Source organism: Manis javanica, chromosome 4 (assembly GCF_040802235.1).
Source record: "Manis javanica isolate MJ-LG chromosome 4, MJ_LKY, whole genome shotgun sequence".
Lineage (NCBI taxonomy): Eukaryota > Metazoa > Chordata > Mammalia > Pholidota > Manidae > Manis > Manis javanica.
In genome coordinates, this window is record NC_133159.1 from 35,799,213 (window position 1) to 35,817,572 (window position 18,360).

The 18,360-nt window shown below is 44.1% G+C and overlaps 1 protein-coding gene across 4 annotated transcripts; it reads left to right on the top strand.

The window, feature by feature from the left end:
* The first annotated feature begins 1,144 nt into the window (after positions 1 to 1,144).
* Positions 1,145 to 11,103, top strand: AKR1A1 (aldo-keto reductase family 1 member A1). 4 transcript variants are annotated; one of them, XM_017668107.3, is made up of 10 exons: positions 1,269 to 1,507; positions 2,208 to 2,332; positions 6,336 to 6,425; positions 8,009 to 8,128; positions 8,294 to 8,445; positions 9,067 to 9,262; positions 9,533 to 9,732; positions 9,995 to 10,067; positions 10,210 to 10,296; positions 10,945 to 11,103. In XM_017668107.3, the coding sequence occupies exons 3-10, from the start codon at positions 6,342 to 6,344 to the stop codon at positions 11,008 to 11,010; spliced, it is 978 nt and encodes a 325-aa protein (XP_017523596.1). In that variant the 5' UTR covers positions 1,269 to 1,507; positions 2,208 to 2,332; positions 6,336 to 6,341; the 3' UTR covers positions 11,011 to 11,103. The 4 variants fall into 4 exon arrangements, with proteins under 4 accessions (XP_017523597.1, XP_017523598.1, XP_017523596.1 ...); XM_017668108.3 differs by lacking the exons at positions 1,269 to 1,507; positions 2,208 to 2,332 and adding an exon at positions 1,145 to 1,200; XM_017668106.3 differs by lacking the exon at positions 2,208 to 2,332 and having other exon boundaries at positions 1,273 to 1,507.
* Positions 11,104 to 18,360: the final 7,257 nt, after the last annotated feature.

The window sequence follows — 18,360 nt, forward strand, 5'->3', positions numbered from 1 at the left end:
GGTGCCTCCAACCTTACACCTAGTCCCTTCCTGTAGTCTGAGTCTGCTGCTGTTTTGTTCCTTTAGTTTTGCTTTGTTGTTATACTCCAAAAATGAGTGAAATAATTTGGTACTTGTCTTTCTCCGCCTGGCTTATTTCACTGAGCATACCCTCTAGCTCCATTCATGCTGTTGCAAATGGTAGGATTTGTTTTCTTCTTATGGCTGAATAATATTCCATCGTGTATATGTATCACCTATTTATCCATTCATCTACTGGTGGACACTGGGGTTGCTTCTGTATCTTGGCTATTGTAAATGGTGCTGCGATAAACGTAGGGATGCATGTCTTTTCGAATCAGGGATCTTGTTTTCTTCAGATAAATTCCTAGGATTGGAATTTCTGGGTCAAATGGTATTTCTATTTTTAGTTTTTTGAGGAACCTTCATATTGCTTTCCACAATGGTTGACATTTCCACCAACAGTGTAGGAGGGCTCCCTTTTCTCCAAATCCTCACCAGCATTCTTTGGGCAAGCTGTTTTACCTTGCTGAGTCTGTCTAGTCTGTAAAATGGAATGTGAATACCTCCATCACAGGTAACGTATTTTTATCACCTGGACGGTAGTTACATAGCAAAATAATCATAGCCCTGTAATATATTAAGATTTTTGCATTTTTCTGTATCTATGCTGTATTTCAATAAAAAGACTTACAGGGAATTAAGAACATTCCCCTTCCAAGTTGTGAAAATACAACAAAATCATCTTTATAAAGTCTAGCACAGAGCCTGGCACATAAAAATGCATGGCCAGGGTCCACGGTCCAGACACAGGGACCACGGACTTTCTACCTCTTGGAGTCTAGAGATCAGAGCTCTTTGTCGTATGCTCAATCGTGTTGCGGCTGCTCTCTGGGCTTGTTTCCCAGACGAAAAAAAAAGGGCCCGCTTGGTTACATTATGGGAACTCCGCCAACCCGACTCGAAGGGAGAGAACGGAGCAACAGCGAGCTCTGACTATCCAGAGGGGCAGCCGACAACCGCGGAACGTGCAAAGCGGCAGCCTGTGCTCTCCTTCCGGCGGCGGGTGCCCTAGAGGCGTAGAGCGGCCTGACCCCGCGAGCGGTGCAATGTGGGCCAGCGGAGGTCCCGCCCCCAGCTCCCCACGTGGCCGTCGCCGGCTTCGCGGAGCCCAAGCGATCTCCAGACCCGTGGGATCAGGTGTGTCCAAGTTCTCTCCAGTCCGGCCAGCAGCACCCGGGGGAGGGGACGGCACAGACTTCCAGCTCCGGCTTCGGCCATAGAGCTCCTTCTCGGGGCGGTGCGGGGCGGGGTCCAGCACTGCGCGTGATGCTGAGGGCCCTGCCTTTTCTCCTCCTCCCGGAGCAGCTTCCTTTTCACGGTCAGACTTAAGTCAGGTCCCTTGCAGCCCACCAGTCCCGGGGACTGAGGCCCTTTGGACCGCTAACAGGGCGCAGAACTGAGCCGAGGTCACACCACCGCGTTCGCGCTCTGTGCTCGTGCCGAGGTGAGTTTCCTCGGCCGCTGCATTATAATTATCGCAGAGGAGGTGGTCTTTAGCCCGGAACAGTGCGGAGAGCGCAGGCTCTGGAGGTGGCCAAGACTTGGTTTTGGATTTGGACTCTTCCTCTTACTCGCTGTGTGATCTTGGATAAGTTACCAGTTTCTCCAAACTTCAGTTCCCTAAGCCGTAGAAATTTAAGTTCCCACATCAGAACTGTAGCGAGAATTAAGGGAGACAAAAGCTTTGAAAGCGCCCAGCGCATATTAGGGGTTCAGTAAGTTTTAGTTGCCATCTTTTTGTTTGCTCACCAACACGAGTTTTCCAGGAGCTCTGGCCTTTGGAATTACAGAAATGCTTCTTAGTCGTGGCGGGAGCGGGTAGAGTTCGCTTGCTTAGGTACCTACCTGCCTTGGGCTTGGGAATGCCAGGGTATTCTGTTTTTGTTACCTCAGAGCTTTGTTAACAGTGAAACTTGAATCTGAAACTTCACCGATTGGGGCTGCTATTAAATCTTCGCTTCAGCCCGTGGGTACTTAGGGCTGCCGTACCTCCCGTCGAAGAGTCTTGATGGTTCTATTCAGGCTTATTACTTTTCTCAGAGTCTGTTTTCTTAGCTGTGGAGGAGCAATCCCTCTCATCCTGTCTGGAACCACTGGGATTTTTTTGCCGGAGATAGTAAATAAAGTGCTTTGGTATTTTCCAGAGGTGATTCTTTCCACATTAACCAAGAAGTAAGGGAAGAAGGTGACAGAGGAGGGAGTGACTTCTCAAATGCTCCTCCAGATGTGAAGATCTCCCCTGTTTGCGTGTGTCCTCAAGAGTAGCCAGGTTTGTGGGGGGAAACTAATATAAACAAGTACCTACAGATGTGTGCACATTAGTACATAGGAGGAGCCAGAAATTTAAAATGCTGGCTGAAGGATGAGAAGCAGTTAGTCTGGCAAGGGTGGAGCTTGGGGAAGGAAAGTTTGCAGAGGGCTGGAGTCAAGTAAGTCAAGAGGCTTGGTTCTGCAAAGTCTGAAATAGGGAGTTTGAAATGAGTTGGTGGAAAAATAAGGAAGGTGGAAACCAGGTTATAAAGGGCATTATTAAGGAATTTGGACTTTGTCCTGAGGGTAGGAGAGAACTGGCGGAAGAGTTTGAGCCTGGGAGTCACATGGTCATATTTAGTGAGTAGATTGTGGGGAGAAAGGAAGCAGAGAGATCCCGTGGTTCAGGTAGGGGTGGTCAGAGTTAGAGCAGTGATAGTGGAGGTAGATACAGATGAACTGAAGAAAGGTTTAAAAAATAAATACTTTAAAATTCCTTTCACATACATTTGGAAGTACAGAAAGTGTTATTGCAGTCTTAGGTTTTACATTACAGTTTGGAGCAAACACTGTCTTTTTTGTTGTTGTTAAGGTATTATTGATATACAATTTTATGCTCAGTTTTTACATGAGCAACACTGTGGTTACTACATTCCCCCCTACTATCAAGTCCCCACCACATACCCCATTGCAGTCACTGTCCATCAGCATAGTAAGATTCTATAGAGTCACTACTTGTCTTCTGAAAATACTATCTTTTCTTTTTTACCACCTCTAGGGTTTTTTTTTTTTTTTGGTATCATTAATCTACAATTACATGAGGAACATTATGTTTACTAGACTCCCCCCATCACCAAGTCCCCCCCCACATACCCCATTACAGTCACTGTCCATCAGCGTAGTAAGATGCTATAGAATCACTACTTGTCTTCTCTGAAACACTATCTTTTTTTTTTTGGTATCATTAATCTACAGTTACATGAAGGACATTATGTTTACTAGGCTCCCCCCTTCACCAAATTCCCCCCACAAACCCCATATAGTCACTGTCCATCAGCGTAGTGAGATGCTGTAGAATCACTACTTGTATTCTCTGGAAACACTATCTTTTTTTATATTTACAGGTATTAACAGGATTTTTAACCTAACCAAATAGACCAAATCTTAGCCACCATGACATATTTAAGATGGTTTTCTTAAGCTGGCATCTTAGAAGTACAGAAGATATGCTCTGCTCCCCATATGTCTAAACCATAATCTGCAAAGGCTCAAAAATGCCTCAAATGAACTGAAATGCTTCATTTAGATGGCTTTTTAAGACCCCCATGGCAGACTGTGAACATGTCTGGTTTGCTCTGACAGTTGTTGTCCAAGGCCTTGAGTCCCTGGTGAGACAGAGTGCACAGAAAGAGCACGGGTCAGGCGTATCGCACAGTGCTTTAGATACAGTATCTCTTCAACATGGGGGGCTGAGATTCAAACCAGATCTATGTAACCTTAGAGCTTTAACTATTTTCCGTTAGTTCTCTGTGTTTTCCTGTGTTGCTGAATTTGATGAGTAGTTTTCGACATGTTGAGTCTCAGGCATCTTGAGCACATACTAGTGGAGATGTCCAGTGGGAGTTGAACATACAGAACTGGGCTTGGCAGAATTGGTGCTAAAAGTGGTAAGTGAAGTCATGAGCTCAACTAGAGAGTGAGAAGAGCATTGGGGGATAGCACTGGGCCACCCCACATCTATGGAAGGCGGAGGAATGGCTGGTGCAGCCAGGGAACACTGCTTCCTCTTTTTCCTGTATTTTTCAGTTCCTGGCACTCCAGCAGCAACTGTAGAACCCTCTGAGAAGGGAAAAATGAGCCCAGAGACAAACCTAGGCGCTGACTTAGGAGTAATGAAACCTGGATTCTGATACTACCCCTTTCTCCCTCTCCCCACACCCACCCACCCACTTCTCTCTTTTGCATCTAGAACCTTTCCCAAAACAACACGAAGGTTGTAAGTGCTGCCAGAGGTCTAGGGAGGCAGTTCCTGACAAGCCCAAAGCCTGCAGCAGGGCTAGGCTGGTAAGCCTGTTGTCTCAAGTAGAAGATGAGGAAGTTAGTAGCTGATAGAGGATGACTCTTGTACTAGAGAAAAACATCTGTCTTTAGCTGTGGCCCCTCCATGCCCTCCTTGGGAGCTCTTACTCTTTGCAGGTCTTTGTTCTTACCTCTGTGATCCTGCCTGGCAAGCCTCAGTCGTTTTGGTTTTCAGTTTCACCAGCAAAAGAAAGGGAGAAGCAAGCGTCAGGTTTCTTCTTCCTTTTTTCCCCTTAGGCTGGGTTTTTGTTCAAGCACTCAGCCCAGGTGTAATTTCAGAGCCCTCCCGTATGTGCTGGGAAATCTAGGAGAGGCCAACAGGTCACTTGTTTGGGGATCAAGCTGAGGAAACCAGCCATAGACCCTGGTGACACCTGGCAGGCTAGTTCTTCCTGTGGGGTCCAGGGAGTAGTTTTCCCGTGCTTGCCTCCTGGGAGGTTTAGTAACAGAGTGCTGCTCTCAGGGATTTGTGGTATGCTTTTTGTTTTTGTTTTTGTTTTTGTTGTTAGCAGAAAAGAGTGGTCTTCAAAACTAAGTTATACTACAGTATAAAATTCTTCCTTAGAAGTATTGAGAAAGATGATTTTGGTATGTTTGTACTTACAACTTGTCTTATTATCTGCTGTACCGAATTCTTGATGCCCTTTCAGACCTTGGAGACAAAGGTTACCTTTATAAAGGTACTGCAGCCATGAAATCAATCCCAGGAGAGTACTATTTATAGTACTGATGAGATTGAGGGCAAAGGTGGTTTAAACCTGATAGACTCTTAGGGTAAGCATTCTTTCTCCTTTTCCTTTCTCACTCCTGGTCAGCAAGAGGGACTCAGAAGTCCCCAAGAAGACATCCTGGCAGGGTTACTCTTTTCTTGTAGCACTAGGCAGATTGGGTCATATCTCTGTGCTGATATCCTCATCCTCCTGTACCAGACTGTAAACTCCAGGAGGGCAGGGACTCTGTTTGAATATGTGTGTCTCTTAAACACAAGGCCTGGAACATTGCATCATTTGCTGACTGAGTATTCCTGGGCTATTTGGGGGCATCTGCTTTTCATAGCTCCCCACAGGGGGTTGCTGCAGTCATCCCAACTGCTTTGTTCAGATGGAAATTTTCTGGTATCTGTAATTAACTGCTTTCTGCTGCACTGAATTCCTGAGTCTAGGTCCTCTTCCGAGAAAGACTTTTCCCCTTGATTCTTGGGAAAGTCCAACTCATTCTTAAAAGCCAGTGTCTGTGTTCCCTGGTCCTTGCCCTACAGAAATCACTTACTTTTCTATAGCATATTGTATATCACGTGTTTACTGTGAGACATAACAGCATTATACAGTCTGTGTGTACCTGCCTTTTTCCATTAGCTCCTCTTTGGATCCTTGGCTGGGTCACTTCTTAGCTGTTGATTTAGGGCAAATAACTTCAGCTCTCTGAGCCTGTGTCCATCTAAAAACTGGTTTACTTCCCTGGTAAGGTATACTTCCATGCCTAGTGGCATGGATGAGACCTCTGTGAGAGCAGCTCAGAGTCTGTGTAGACATTCATTTCATCCTCAGAAAAGTGTCTCTTTCCTGAGCCTGTTCTGTCACCTGTTCTCCCTTGGTCCCCTAATGGCCTTTGCCTGAGTTACACTGGCCTGAGACCTCACACAGTCAAAGCCGGGTTCTTGTAGGGAGCCCACCCTGCCTTTTTTTAGGTATTAGAGCCCTTCAGCACAGACCTTGAGCCTAGTAGAGGTTAGGACAGCCAGATTGGTGGTCTAATTACTGTTTGTCCAGGAGATCCTGGCTTTGGTTGGTTCTGGGCACCGTGTCTCAGCTGCCTCTGCTCACAGGCACAGACACACAACCGTGCACTTGTTCTGTCACCTCTGTGAGTCTTGCCCATTGCATCATGGAGGCCCAGGCAGCAGCACTGACCCCCACACTGTTCTTTTCCCATCTGTGTTTCAGGGAACAATGGCGGCTAACTGTGTCCTCCTGCACACTGGGCAGAAGATGCCCCTGATTGGATTGGGCACCTGGAAGAGCCAGTCTGGTGAGGTGAGGGATGAGGGAAGAGGAGGAGGGCCTCTTAAGTTTTTGCTCAAGAAAAGGCAGTGTTTGGGAGAGGGTCCCTTCATTTTCCCCAGCGGTGCCAGCCCTCTGCTCCACTTCAGGTGGGAATGAACTTGGAGGGCAGTGAGAAGAAATAAGGGAAAAAGGAACCAGCAGTGAACCCTTGGCTTTGCCAGCTGACTTTGAGGGGCTGAGGGGCCCGGCTGGACCAAGGGCATGGGGAGGAATCTTTCCTTAACTGGATCAGCACTGAGTGGCAGATGTGGTCCCCTCTTTGCCTGTCTCTAGGCTGACCCTCAGTATGGCACTTATCACCCTGTGCTGTGATCATGTCTCCCTACTGCCCTGGACCCCTGGGCTCCTTGAGGACTAGGTCTCCCTAGTGTTAAGTCCAGAGGGAGGCACACAGCAGGTGTCAGGCATTGATGAAGAATAACTAGGTCAACTGTAGACCAAGGGTTAACAAACTTTCTCTTAAAGAACCAGATGGTTAATAGTTTAGATTTTGCTGGATGGGTTGCAAAATGGGGGTGATTATGTACTAGTAACCATTTAAAAACATGAAAGTCTTTCTTAGCTCAAGGATTGAAAACAAAAGGCAGCTGCTCACTGGAGTTACAGACCCTCTGGTGTAGTAGACCCTGCCAGCCTAAGGGAGCCTGAGAATGGAGATCTGCTTTCCTAGGGTAACACAGCTGCAGATTCAGCTTCCACCCGGGGTGAGGCATCTCATTTTCTTTGCTTTCCTTTCTGTAGCTGCATAGCATCCTAGAGCTGGGGCCTTTGTGCTCCAGGCAGGCACTGATGTGGCCTGGGACAAGTCCAGGATCTAGATGGAGGAGGCACGTGGAGACCAGAGCGAGGGCCAAGACATGGGAGAGGGGCATGGAGCAGCAGGGGGACGGTCAGGGGGAAGGGAATAGTCTGGATATTAGAGCTGCACCTAGTTTGGAATCTTGAGTAGCAAGGGCCTGGCGCCCTTGGTTCTGCCTCTGATGCCATGTTTTAGTCTGTTTTTTAGCATTTTGACTGACCTGTTCTCCTACTTGGTGCCTGCTTTCTTCTCTCCCTGCAGTGGGCCCTGGGCCCAGCTTCCATCTTACTTCTCTGCCTGCCTTCATTTTCTCCCTCACTCATCTCTTCTGTTCACTTGGTGTACAGAGCCTCCTGAGGGTCTCTGTGGGGCCTTGACCTAGGAATTATTAACCTGTGGGTTGTGTTTCCTTAACCAGCTAGCTCCTCAGGGCTGGGGACCTGTCTCCATGATCTGTACTTATGTCCTCTGTCAGGGGATCCATCCATCTTTTGAGCATCTAGCTGGGAACATCTTGTTAGTTTTTTTGCTGGGCCCTGATGAGATTGCTTGGGTAGGAAGGAACCTTAGGGGTTAATAGGATAGGGATAAAGGGCTTGGGATCTCAGAAGAGGTTTCTGGTCCTCAAGAACAGTACCATCCTCTGTCTTCTTACCCCTGACTGCAGTGGTATATATCTGCTCCATTCCCCCATCAGTGACCCTCAGGAGGGCAGACCGACAGAGCTGAAACCTCTGCTTCTCTCACTTGGCAGGTAAAAGCTGCTGTTAAGTATGCCCTGAGTGTAGGCTACCGCCACATTGACTGTGCTGCCATCTACGGCAATGAGACTGAGATTGGGGAGGCCCTGAAGGAGGATGTGGGACCCGGCAAGGTGAGAGCTGGGGCTTCAGAGTGGTGGGGTGAAATAGCTCAGAGACTGGGGCTGAGGCTGGAGGGACTTGGTATCAGCTTCTTTTAATTCCTCTCCCGGCGGTGAGGGTGGGTGAGACTGTGTGCCCATGGCTTTTCTCACTGTGGGTCCTGCTCCCTGCACCAGGCAGTGCCTCGGGAGGAGTTGTTTGTGACTTCCAAGCTGTGGAATACTAAGCACCACCCCGAGGATGTGGAGCCTGCCCTGCGGAAGACGCTGGCGGACCTCCAGCTGGAGTATCTGGATCTGTACCTGATGCACTGGCCTTATGCCTTTGAGTGAGCCTTAGGGTCCTTGTCCAGGGAGTCGGGGTTTAAGGACTTTGTTAGTAACTGATCCTGAAGCACAGTAGCAGAGCAAGAGAGGAGCATTCATCTGTGGGAACTCAGGCTTTTCAGGCACGGCAGCTAGGCCTTTAGCTACAGAAAAAGGAGTGTGGCTTCACATGTGTGTCTCCCAGGGTGTGCGTGAGTGGTCCCTCCCACTCTCTCTATTCATCCAGGAAACATACTAGTTTCTGTAGAGCTAGGGTCTGGAGTTACAATAAAGAATAAGCTCCAGCAGAGGGTGTGAGAGGAGCCTCCCACCTGCTCTGCCTTGTCTGGAAGAAGGCTGCAAGAGCATGCATGCAACTCCCTGAGGAGGAAGGGCCTAAGGACTCACCAGGGGAGGTGAGATAGAATCTGTCTAGGGAAAAGAGGAGGGGAAATGGGCATTCCATATAGAATTCTGTATAGAGAATGTGACAATCTGGAAGGGGTGAGAAACCATGTTTGTTTCTCATTCTTGGCCCTTTATCCTTTCTGGGCATGGAGTATGGGACATAGAGTGGCCTGGATGAGCAGGTAAGGCAGAGACATGGCATTTATGCCCACTCTTGGGGGCTGTCTTTCACTTAGGCGGGGAGACAACCTTTTCCCTAAGAATGCTGATGGGACTATCCGCTATGACTCCACCCACTACAAGGAGACTTGGAAGGCTCTGGAGGCACTGGTGGCTAAGGGGCTGGTGCGGGCACTGGGCCTTTCCAACTTCAACAGTCGGCAGATCAATGATGTGCTCAGTGTGGCCTCTGTGCACCCAGCTGTCCTGCAGGTGAGCACAGCAAAGCAGATCATTTGGCTGGGGGTCATGTGTGCAAGAGCATGCATGAGCAGATGATGAGCCTCCTTCATGGACATGCTAATGAGTTGTCAAAAGTGTTGATACAGAAAGCCACTGCATCAAGAAGGGGATTGAAGTGTGGGAAAAGAATGAAATGGACAGTGGAAAATGGAGGGTGAGAAAGTGGACTGAGGCATGTGGGGGGTCAGCAGTGCAGGACTGGTCAAGACATGCATAGTGATGGGTGGTTTCCTGGCTCAGGTGGAATGCCACCCATACCTGGCTCAGAATGAGCTGATTGCCCACTGCCAAGCACGCGGCTTGGAGGTAACTGCTTATAGCCCTCTGGGCTCCTCTGATCGTGCTTGGCGTGATCCTGCCGAACCTGTCCTGCTTGAGGATCCTGTGGTCCTGGCACTGGCTGAAAAGTATGGCCGATCTCCAGCTCAGATTTTGCTCAGGTATGGGCAATCTTGAGGAAAGGTAGAGAGATCAGGGAGAGGCCTCCTGGGATGGGAGGCAAGGGTTGAGAGGTTCCTTACCCAAGTGCCTGGAGGAGGCTGAGAATCTTGCTTTGTGATCTCGGTGGAGGCTACTCTGAGGCATGTTCCCCATTGCAGTGGGGCTTGGGGTCCAGAAGCATAGGGAGGGCTGCATGGAGAGTGAAACAATGCTTGTGAGTACAGAATCCTCTTCCCCATCTATGTCAATCCCCCACCTTAGGTGGCAGGTCCAGAGGAAAGTGATCTGCATCCCCAAGAGTATCACACCTTCCCGTATCCTTCAGAACATCCAGGTACTTAATGATGGGTCCTCTCTTCTTTAGCCCACTGGGACACGGTCTGCCTCCATTCTGCCTGGCTAAGAAGTCAGTGATCTGGAACCCCAACTTCAACTAACAGAGCTGGGTTTTCTGACCCCCCACTCCCCATCCCCAGGTGTTCGACTTCACTTTTAGTGCAGAAGAGATGAAGCAGCTTGGTGCCCTGAACAAAAATTGGCGATACATTGTGCCCATGCTTACGGTGAGTATGTATCATCTTCCCAGAGTCAGGGAATTTGAGATTTGGGGTGGGATTGTGGCCTAAGTCTGGCCTCAACCTTGCTGGTCAGAGAGGAGGCAGGATGTTTTCAGTAGGATTGCTGTCCTGGACACAGTGGGTTCTTTTTCCTTCATTGAGCTCAGGGAAGTAGTGTGGCTCAGGGATAAGGCATACAGCCTGTGAGTCCCAGTCCTGCACCTTGATATCTTGTAACCTAGAACAAGTTATTTAACTTCTCCAAGCCTCAGCTTTCTATCTGAGAAATGATTCCAGTTCCTGGCATATAGCAAGTTCTCAGTAACTGACAGAAATGAGAGGAGCTTGGAAGGCATTCTCAGTCTTGGTAGAGGTTGGGTTGAAGCCTGTTGTACACAGGAAATAAGTAGTTGCTTATTCCAGATGAGACTGTAAACTCTTAGGGGCAGGGGCAGATACAGACCAGGCTAAGGGTTTTGTGCTGGAATGGTATTGACACTGTCTCATTCTTTGAGGCCAGGGCCCCGTCACTGCTAGGTGGCATAGCGCTGTGCACAGGTGATTTCGGGTTCATGAAGATTTCGGGAAAGATGCCCTGTGTCTTTGGAATGTAAACTCCTGCTGATGGAGTCATCTGTCTCTCTCTCTTTCCAGGTGGATGGGAAGAGGGTCCCAAGAGATGCCGGGCACCCTTTGTACCCCTTTAATGACCCATATTAAGACCACAGCTTCCTGACTTTAGCTTTCCAACTATGAGGTCCTGCCATCCCCAGAAAGAGGGACTTAATAAAGCCATTGGAATTTATACCTGTACCACTTGCTTGTCTTATTTGGTCCAACCTGGGATGGAAACTTTCCTTTGGGAATGCCAGACCTAAAGATTCTGGGTGTGACATGCCCTGAGCCCAAACTTAATCTTTCTTGGTTCTGGAAGAACCAGGATGTTGTGGAATTCCATTTCTGCGTTCCCGAATAAGGTGCATTGGCAGAATAGCGCCATCTAGTGGCAGCTCTTAACACTGCATGCTGCCCCAGAGTTGCCTTAACTGAGAATGCCAAAAATTGGTCAACTCAGGATTGAGATCAGGGCGGTGGGAGTCCTATGGTTTTTATGGGCCTGGTTTTTGAGTTTCCACCCCTACCTCAACCTGGTAAGTGCCTAGGTTTAGGAATATGAAGAGCCAAAAAAAATACTTAAATTCAAAAGTGTGGCAATCCTAGCTTGTGCAGTTAGTAAGGATGTGGGGGATAGGCTTTTTTTTTTTTTTTTGGGAGAGCAAGGCAGAAGCTTTTATTTAGAGATAAAGTGAGATGACAAGAGCTCCTGGGTCATGCCAAGAGGGGCAAGAGAGTCCCCGGGGTGGTGCATTGTCTATGGTTTTTTATAGACCGTTGAGAGACAAAGGGCTAGGGATGCACACCTGTTAAATTGTCCCAAAATGTTTATCTTTGAAGCTACATTAAGTTACTTACTAGTCTTCCGGGTTACTTACAAGAAATTTACTGCTGATTTCCTCCCAGGATAGCAGTTTACTAGTCTGGGAGCATATCAATCAAGACTGCCATCTTTGCTCCCAAGGTGCGCTGAGTTAGTGTCTGTTTGTTAAAGAGTATGTTAAGAAACTTACTTTTTAACTAATTGGGTTTTAAAATGCAATCTTAGCTTCATGATGAAATCCTTCCTGTTTTTACTATGTTGTTTTGGTCTTGCTTGCTAAACTGCCCAGGTTGCAAATCGCTTGATTAGGGCTGGAGGAAGAAAAGCAGCACCTGGGTAAAGTCAGAAAAATAAGCTGGGTCCCCCAGCAGGCCAAAGCAAATCTCACAATGGATTATCTTGCTTTGTTTTTTTCTGGAGGCCCTCACCCTACTCCATCTAAACCCATGGTCCCTGTCTCATTCCCTCCTCTACAGATGGAGACCCTAGCTACTGCTAGGGAAAGGGGACCTTGGCTGCTTCATGCTGAGAGGGGGGCGCAGCAAAGGGTGCAGTTACATCTCCATCACTGGTCAGTCAAGAGGGTCTTGGAAGATGGGCACTTCTATCTTGGGTTCCATTTCCATCACCATTTGCACTTTTATGGCTTCAAAAGGATTTAGAAAATGAGCTCCATACCATAGTAATCCATGGGACTTCTGGGCTTGACATAGCTTGGACTTGCTTTCAGAGGTCCTGGAGTGAAATCAGAGACATTTTGTGAATAATTTGGAATGTATACACAACACTCAAATTTAATTATAGCACAGGTCCCATCCTGTGCTGCTGTTAAGATGTCTAGTGCCATTCTATTTTGTATAACTGCTTGGTGCATTAGTCTAACTTTAAAATTAAGGCCTTTTGATTAAAATTGGTTATGTGGAGGATAGGCTTTTTCTCTTAGAAACCAGTCAGTGTGCATGGGATACCTGAAGGAGGGAAGGTCAGTCCTAAAATTTACCACTCTGCACATAAGTTCCTATCTTAAGTACTTAATAGTCCCACCAGAGGCCACTGAAGTTTTAGGATTAAAAAAAAATCCCTCTAAACTTGTCACAAAACTCATTTTAGTTTTCTAGTCAAATCATTGCTCTTCATTCAACAGATATTTATTGGCTACTTAATATGGGTGAGGCACAATGTTAGACCCTGGGGATATAGCTTTAACCAAGACACATAGGTCCCTACAGTTTACTTGAGGAGACAGGCTTTAAGTAATTGCATAATTAGTATAATTACAGTTGGAGAAATGTTATGAAAAAGTAGATCGAGAAGCCTGTGATTTAATCAGCTGAGATCTGAAGGATGAATAGGAATTAGTTAAAAGAGGTGAGACTTAAAAGACAAGTAATGACTATAGCATCTTAACTACACTGATGGACAGTGATTGCAATGGGGTGGGTTGGGGGACTTGATAATATGGGTGAATGTTGAAACCACAATGTTGCTCATGTGAAACCTTCATAAGATCGTGTATCTGATAATTTTTAAATAGATAAATAAATAAAGGAGGTGAGAGTGGGAATAGTGTTCCATGCAAATTGGATAGCTTTTGGTGGGATCAGGGGCTGGAGGTGGGGGGAGAAGCCCTGAAACTGGACAAAGGTGTTGGAAAACCTAAAGAAGTCTTGTGTAACAGAAACTTAAAGTGACTGGGGGTAGAATGGCATTAAATAAAGCTGGAAATAGGTAGGGGCCTGGTGGTGGAGGGCCTAGGAGGCTGGGTTAAGATTTTAGTTTTTATCCTGAATGTAGCAGGAAGTCATGGAAGAGTTTTAAGCAAGAATAACAGCATTATTTGCAAAACAGAACTAGTGCAATGGAATGAATGGGTTAGAGGGATAAAAAGTGGATGGAAGGAGGCGTGTTAGAAGTTAGTCTTTTGTGTCCTTTCTACCTAGAACAATATACCCTGAGCCCACTGTGGAGGCTCACACCTATTACTTAAATGTTCAGATTAGTTGTTACTTCCTTTGACATTACCCTGCCCAGGTGGTTTGCCAAATGATTCCATAACTCCTTTACACACTTTTTTTTTTTTTGGTATCATTAATCTACAATTACATGAGGAACATTATGTTTACTAGGTTCCCCCCTTCACCAAGTCCCCTCCACAAACCCCATTACAGTCACTGCCCTTACACACTTTTCATGATCTAAGTTTCTATAGTGATAAGGTAATTTGAATATGAGGTATATTAGTTTGCTAGGGCTGCTATAACAGTACCATGGAGTGGCTTAAACAACAGAAAATTATTTTCTCACAGTACTAGAAGGAAGAAGTCCAAGATCAAAGTCAGTAGGATTAGTTCCTTCTCAGTGTCATGAGGCAAGGATTTGTTCCAGGCCTCTCTCCCTGGCTTGTAGATGGCCATTTTCTCCCTGTGTCTTTACATTGTCTTTCCTCTGTAGCATCTGTGTCTGTATTTCTTATAAGGACACCAGTCACATAGGATTAGGGCCCAACCTAATGACCACATTTTAACTTAGTTTAATGTCATTACTTCTTTAAAGACCTTATCTCCAAATAGTTACATCCTAAAGTACTGGGGATTAGAATTTAAGCATATAAATTTGAGGGGGGGAGGAGACAGTTCAGCCTATATCAGGAAGCAAAAGTTGTTATAACATGGAATTATTTACTAGTAGACAACTTAAAAATTATTTTTGAGTCAATTATCTCACCCTGCTTAACATTAGCATTTCTCTATTGACAGCTTTGTCTCATCACTGGACAGTGCAGTGCATACTGACTGCAAAGTGAAATTGCAAATCTTGCAAAAGATGGAGAGTACTTTATGAAGCCATGAAAGTGATGTTAGGGAATTTGACACACACACCATACCTAAAGCTATTGAGGAGGAGGATGTGACAGTTAACTGAAAAAGAAAATCAATGATGAGGACTCTAGACTTCAAAAGAGGATGTTTAGAATGTCAAATTATTAAGGAAGGCCTTTGGGAAAACCATAAAGTCCTCAAGTGTTTTTGTAAAAAGGATTTATATAAAATGATTATTGATTTTAATAAAGACTGTGGGCTTAGAATTTAAAAATGAGACTTGCCTCTATAAGACTAATATTCCAGAAGGAAGCAAGAGAGTGAGTGCTCATCAGCTAGAGGCTAGCACCACCACATTCCAGTTCCTTATATCAAAATTTTTATACCCAAGTACAATCTAAGATCCTTTTCAGAGACTGCCTTGTGGTATGCAAGGGAGGAGGAACTATCTCACACTTGGAAAAATGAGACCTTGTAGTTCTGTAGGGAAAAGAATGTGAATCATGTGGTCAAAGTTTGGCAAATTTAAGGATACTTGAGAAACAAGACTGATAACATATTTGAAAGAGGATACAGTATTTTTCTAGGAAAAATATGATCTATGAAAGAATCCTGGTAATTGTCCAAACATTAAAGCATTAAAAATATCTTTATTGGTTGAGATGTTAACTTCTAGAATGTTCATTATAAGTTCTGTTGACTTTCCTTCCTCTGTTACCTTACTGTGTGTGTGTATCATCCACACTTTGGCACCTGTATTTCCATGAAGTTATAAATAATGCCCATCCAGATACATATCTTTGTTTTGTTTCTCTACCTCTTGGGCTTTTGACCCCTCAAAGTTTTAGTATGTTGTTTTATACAACACGACAAGCACATGTTGAGCACAAATTTTTGCCAGGATAATTAATCCATTTTAATTCCCTTTAAATCTCATTCCCTTTCATTTCCCTACATTCAGGATCTATTCAAATCAATCAAAGGGTTGTTTCTCAATGGAGTGGGGAAGCAAGACTGTTTAATTTTAGGGATATCCATTTGAATTGACTTTACAGTTTAACAGCTTGTGTTGACTTGCATGTGTTTGACCAATGCAAACATCACTTTGAGCTGTGATTTATGGGGCCAAGATCCATTTGATTCTGCCACCACTGAAATGAGATGATAATTCTATTTGTGAGATCCAGGGTGTCACTTTATGCCATTAAAGCTTTACTATAGTTTTCCAGATACAATAACATGACTTATTCTGGCCAATGAAATGGGAGAAAATGTGTTACATGTTGGCTCCAGTTGAAAGCTTTAAGAGTAAGTATGCATTCCAACACATTCTCTTCCTCTGAAACTGTGACAAGCAATGCTGTGTATTCTTTTTGGTCACTGTTCAGTCAGCTTGAGACCCAGAAAATGACACAGAGCAGAGCCTCAGGCTGCCTGAGATGGACATATAATAGTATGAGTGGAAACTGAACCTTATTGTATGAAGCCATTGATGGTTTGGGACTTCTTGTTACTGCAGCAAAACTTATCCTAATTAGTGCATTAGCTAATAATTTATTTAGGATCTATGCAATGGCATTCATAAGTGAAAGGGGGTCTGTAATTTTATTTTTCATTTTTTCCTATTTTGGAATCAAGACTACATTAGCTTTTCTTGCTATATATATAAATATGTTCTCAACCCACCATCTTTAACTGGGAGTCTTCCTTAGATCTTCCTAACTAAAAATCAGGGTTCTATTACTATTATAGAAAAGTTTTTTTATTTTTTACTGTATCTGGAAATATTTCTTGAAAATTACCTATAAAACCATCTGGGGCACTTTGGGAGATTGGTGGGAAGACTTTGACCACCATTTTCAGTTATTTTATTATTTATTGATCTACTTAGGTTCTGTATTTCTTCTTGTGCCAATTTTGGTACTTTTCTTCTAGGACTATTCAATTAGGTTTTCAAATTTATTAGCATATAATTCTTAAAACCAATTATTTTTAAATTGTGTCTATAGTTGCTATACTTATTTCTTCTGTACTTTTTTTGCATTTGCTATCTCTCTATATATTCTTAAATTGTTTTCCAAAGAACCAGTCTCTAGTTTTATTAACCTTTTATTTCTCTTTTCTCTCTTGATTTCTGCTATATCTTCCTTATGTCTTTCCCTCTTGAGATTTCTCTATTGTACTTTTTCTAAATTTATAAGTTGAATTCTTAGGTCAGTTTTTTGTTTTCTGATAAATTAAAAAATTTTTTTTATTAATGTATTATTGATATACATGCTTATGAAGGTTTCACATGAAAAACAATGTGGTTACTACATTCACCTAACTGATAAATTCTTTTTAAAGCTGTAATTCTTCATTAAATACAGCTTTATTTGTGTCCCATGGATTTTGACATGGAGTGTGTTATCATTCACTTCTAAGTGTTTCTTAAGTTCCTTCATGACTTTTTAACCTAAGGGCTATTTATATTATTAATGCTATATATGGTAATTTGCAATGCAATAAAGCTTGGTGGTTGGGGAAGATAGTCTATATGATAAGGATAACAATTCTTTAGAATTTATTGGGGATGTTTTTGCGACCTCATATATGGTCCATTTTTTAAAATAATCTATTATGTTTGAATACAATATCTATTTGCTGTTGTGTATAGTTTTCTTTATATATTCAGTCACTTACGCATGTTAATAGTATTAGTCATGTCTTCAATATTTCTTTTGTCTGCTAGTTGTAATGATGGTTCTGAGAGACGTGTTAAAAATTTCAACTATAATTGTTGGTTTATCTCTATTTATTTTGCAATTCTGGTAGTTGTTGCTTGACATATGATGGATATATCTAAGAAGTTTATTTCTCTCTTACATAGTATTTTGGGAGTAAGCAGCCCAGAATAGGTATGGTGGCTCCAATGCTAGGAACCTAGGCTGCTGCTTCTGTATTACTGCTTTGTCATTTCTGGGGCATTGTCCCAATTGACATGGTCCAACATGGTTTACCACCATGTCTTCTGAAAAACAAGCACCTTGCCTTGATGTCTATGTGGAAGTTGCACACATTGCTTCTGTTCACTTCCCATTGACTTAAATGTCATCATGTTAGCACCTGAGCTACAGAACATCAGCAATTTTTGTTTTTATTCCAGTGGCTGTGAACTAAAGTAAATACATATATAAATAAAAATTAGGTTCTATTACTACTATAGAAGAAGGGTAAAATAGATATTGCGAGTCAACTAGCAGTCTATCAGGTCAACATTTTGTACATAATAATTTGTTTAATCACATCTTTTCAATACCCTTCTTCTACCCTCAGCTTTCACTCAGTTCCACATCATTTTTGTCGTACTCCAGAAAATAAACTTCTAGTCTTCTGTTTGCTTGGGAGAGAATATTTACAGGGTCTAACCACTACTTATAATTTTTCAACATAATCCACTTTTTTTAAAAATTAAGGTATGATTGATACACACTCATATTAAGGTTTCACATGAAAAAACAATGTGGTTACTACATTTACCAATATTAACATGTCTCCACCCATACCCCAATGCAGTAACTGTCCATCAGTGCAGCAAAATTCCACAGATCCACTATGTGCCTTCTCTGTGCTACACTGTTCTCGTGATCCCCCACACCATGTGTACTAAACATAATACCCCTCAATCCCCTTCTCCCTCCCTCCCCACCCACCCACCATCCCACACCCCTCCCCTTTGGTAACCACTAGTTCATTCTTGGAGTCTCTTGAGTATGCTGCTATTTTGTTCCTTCAGTTTTGCTCCACAGATGAGGGAAATCATTTGGCATTTGT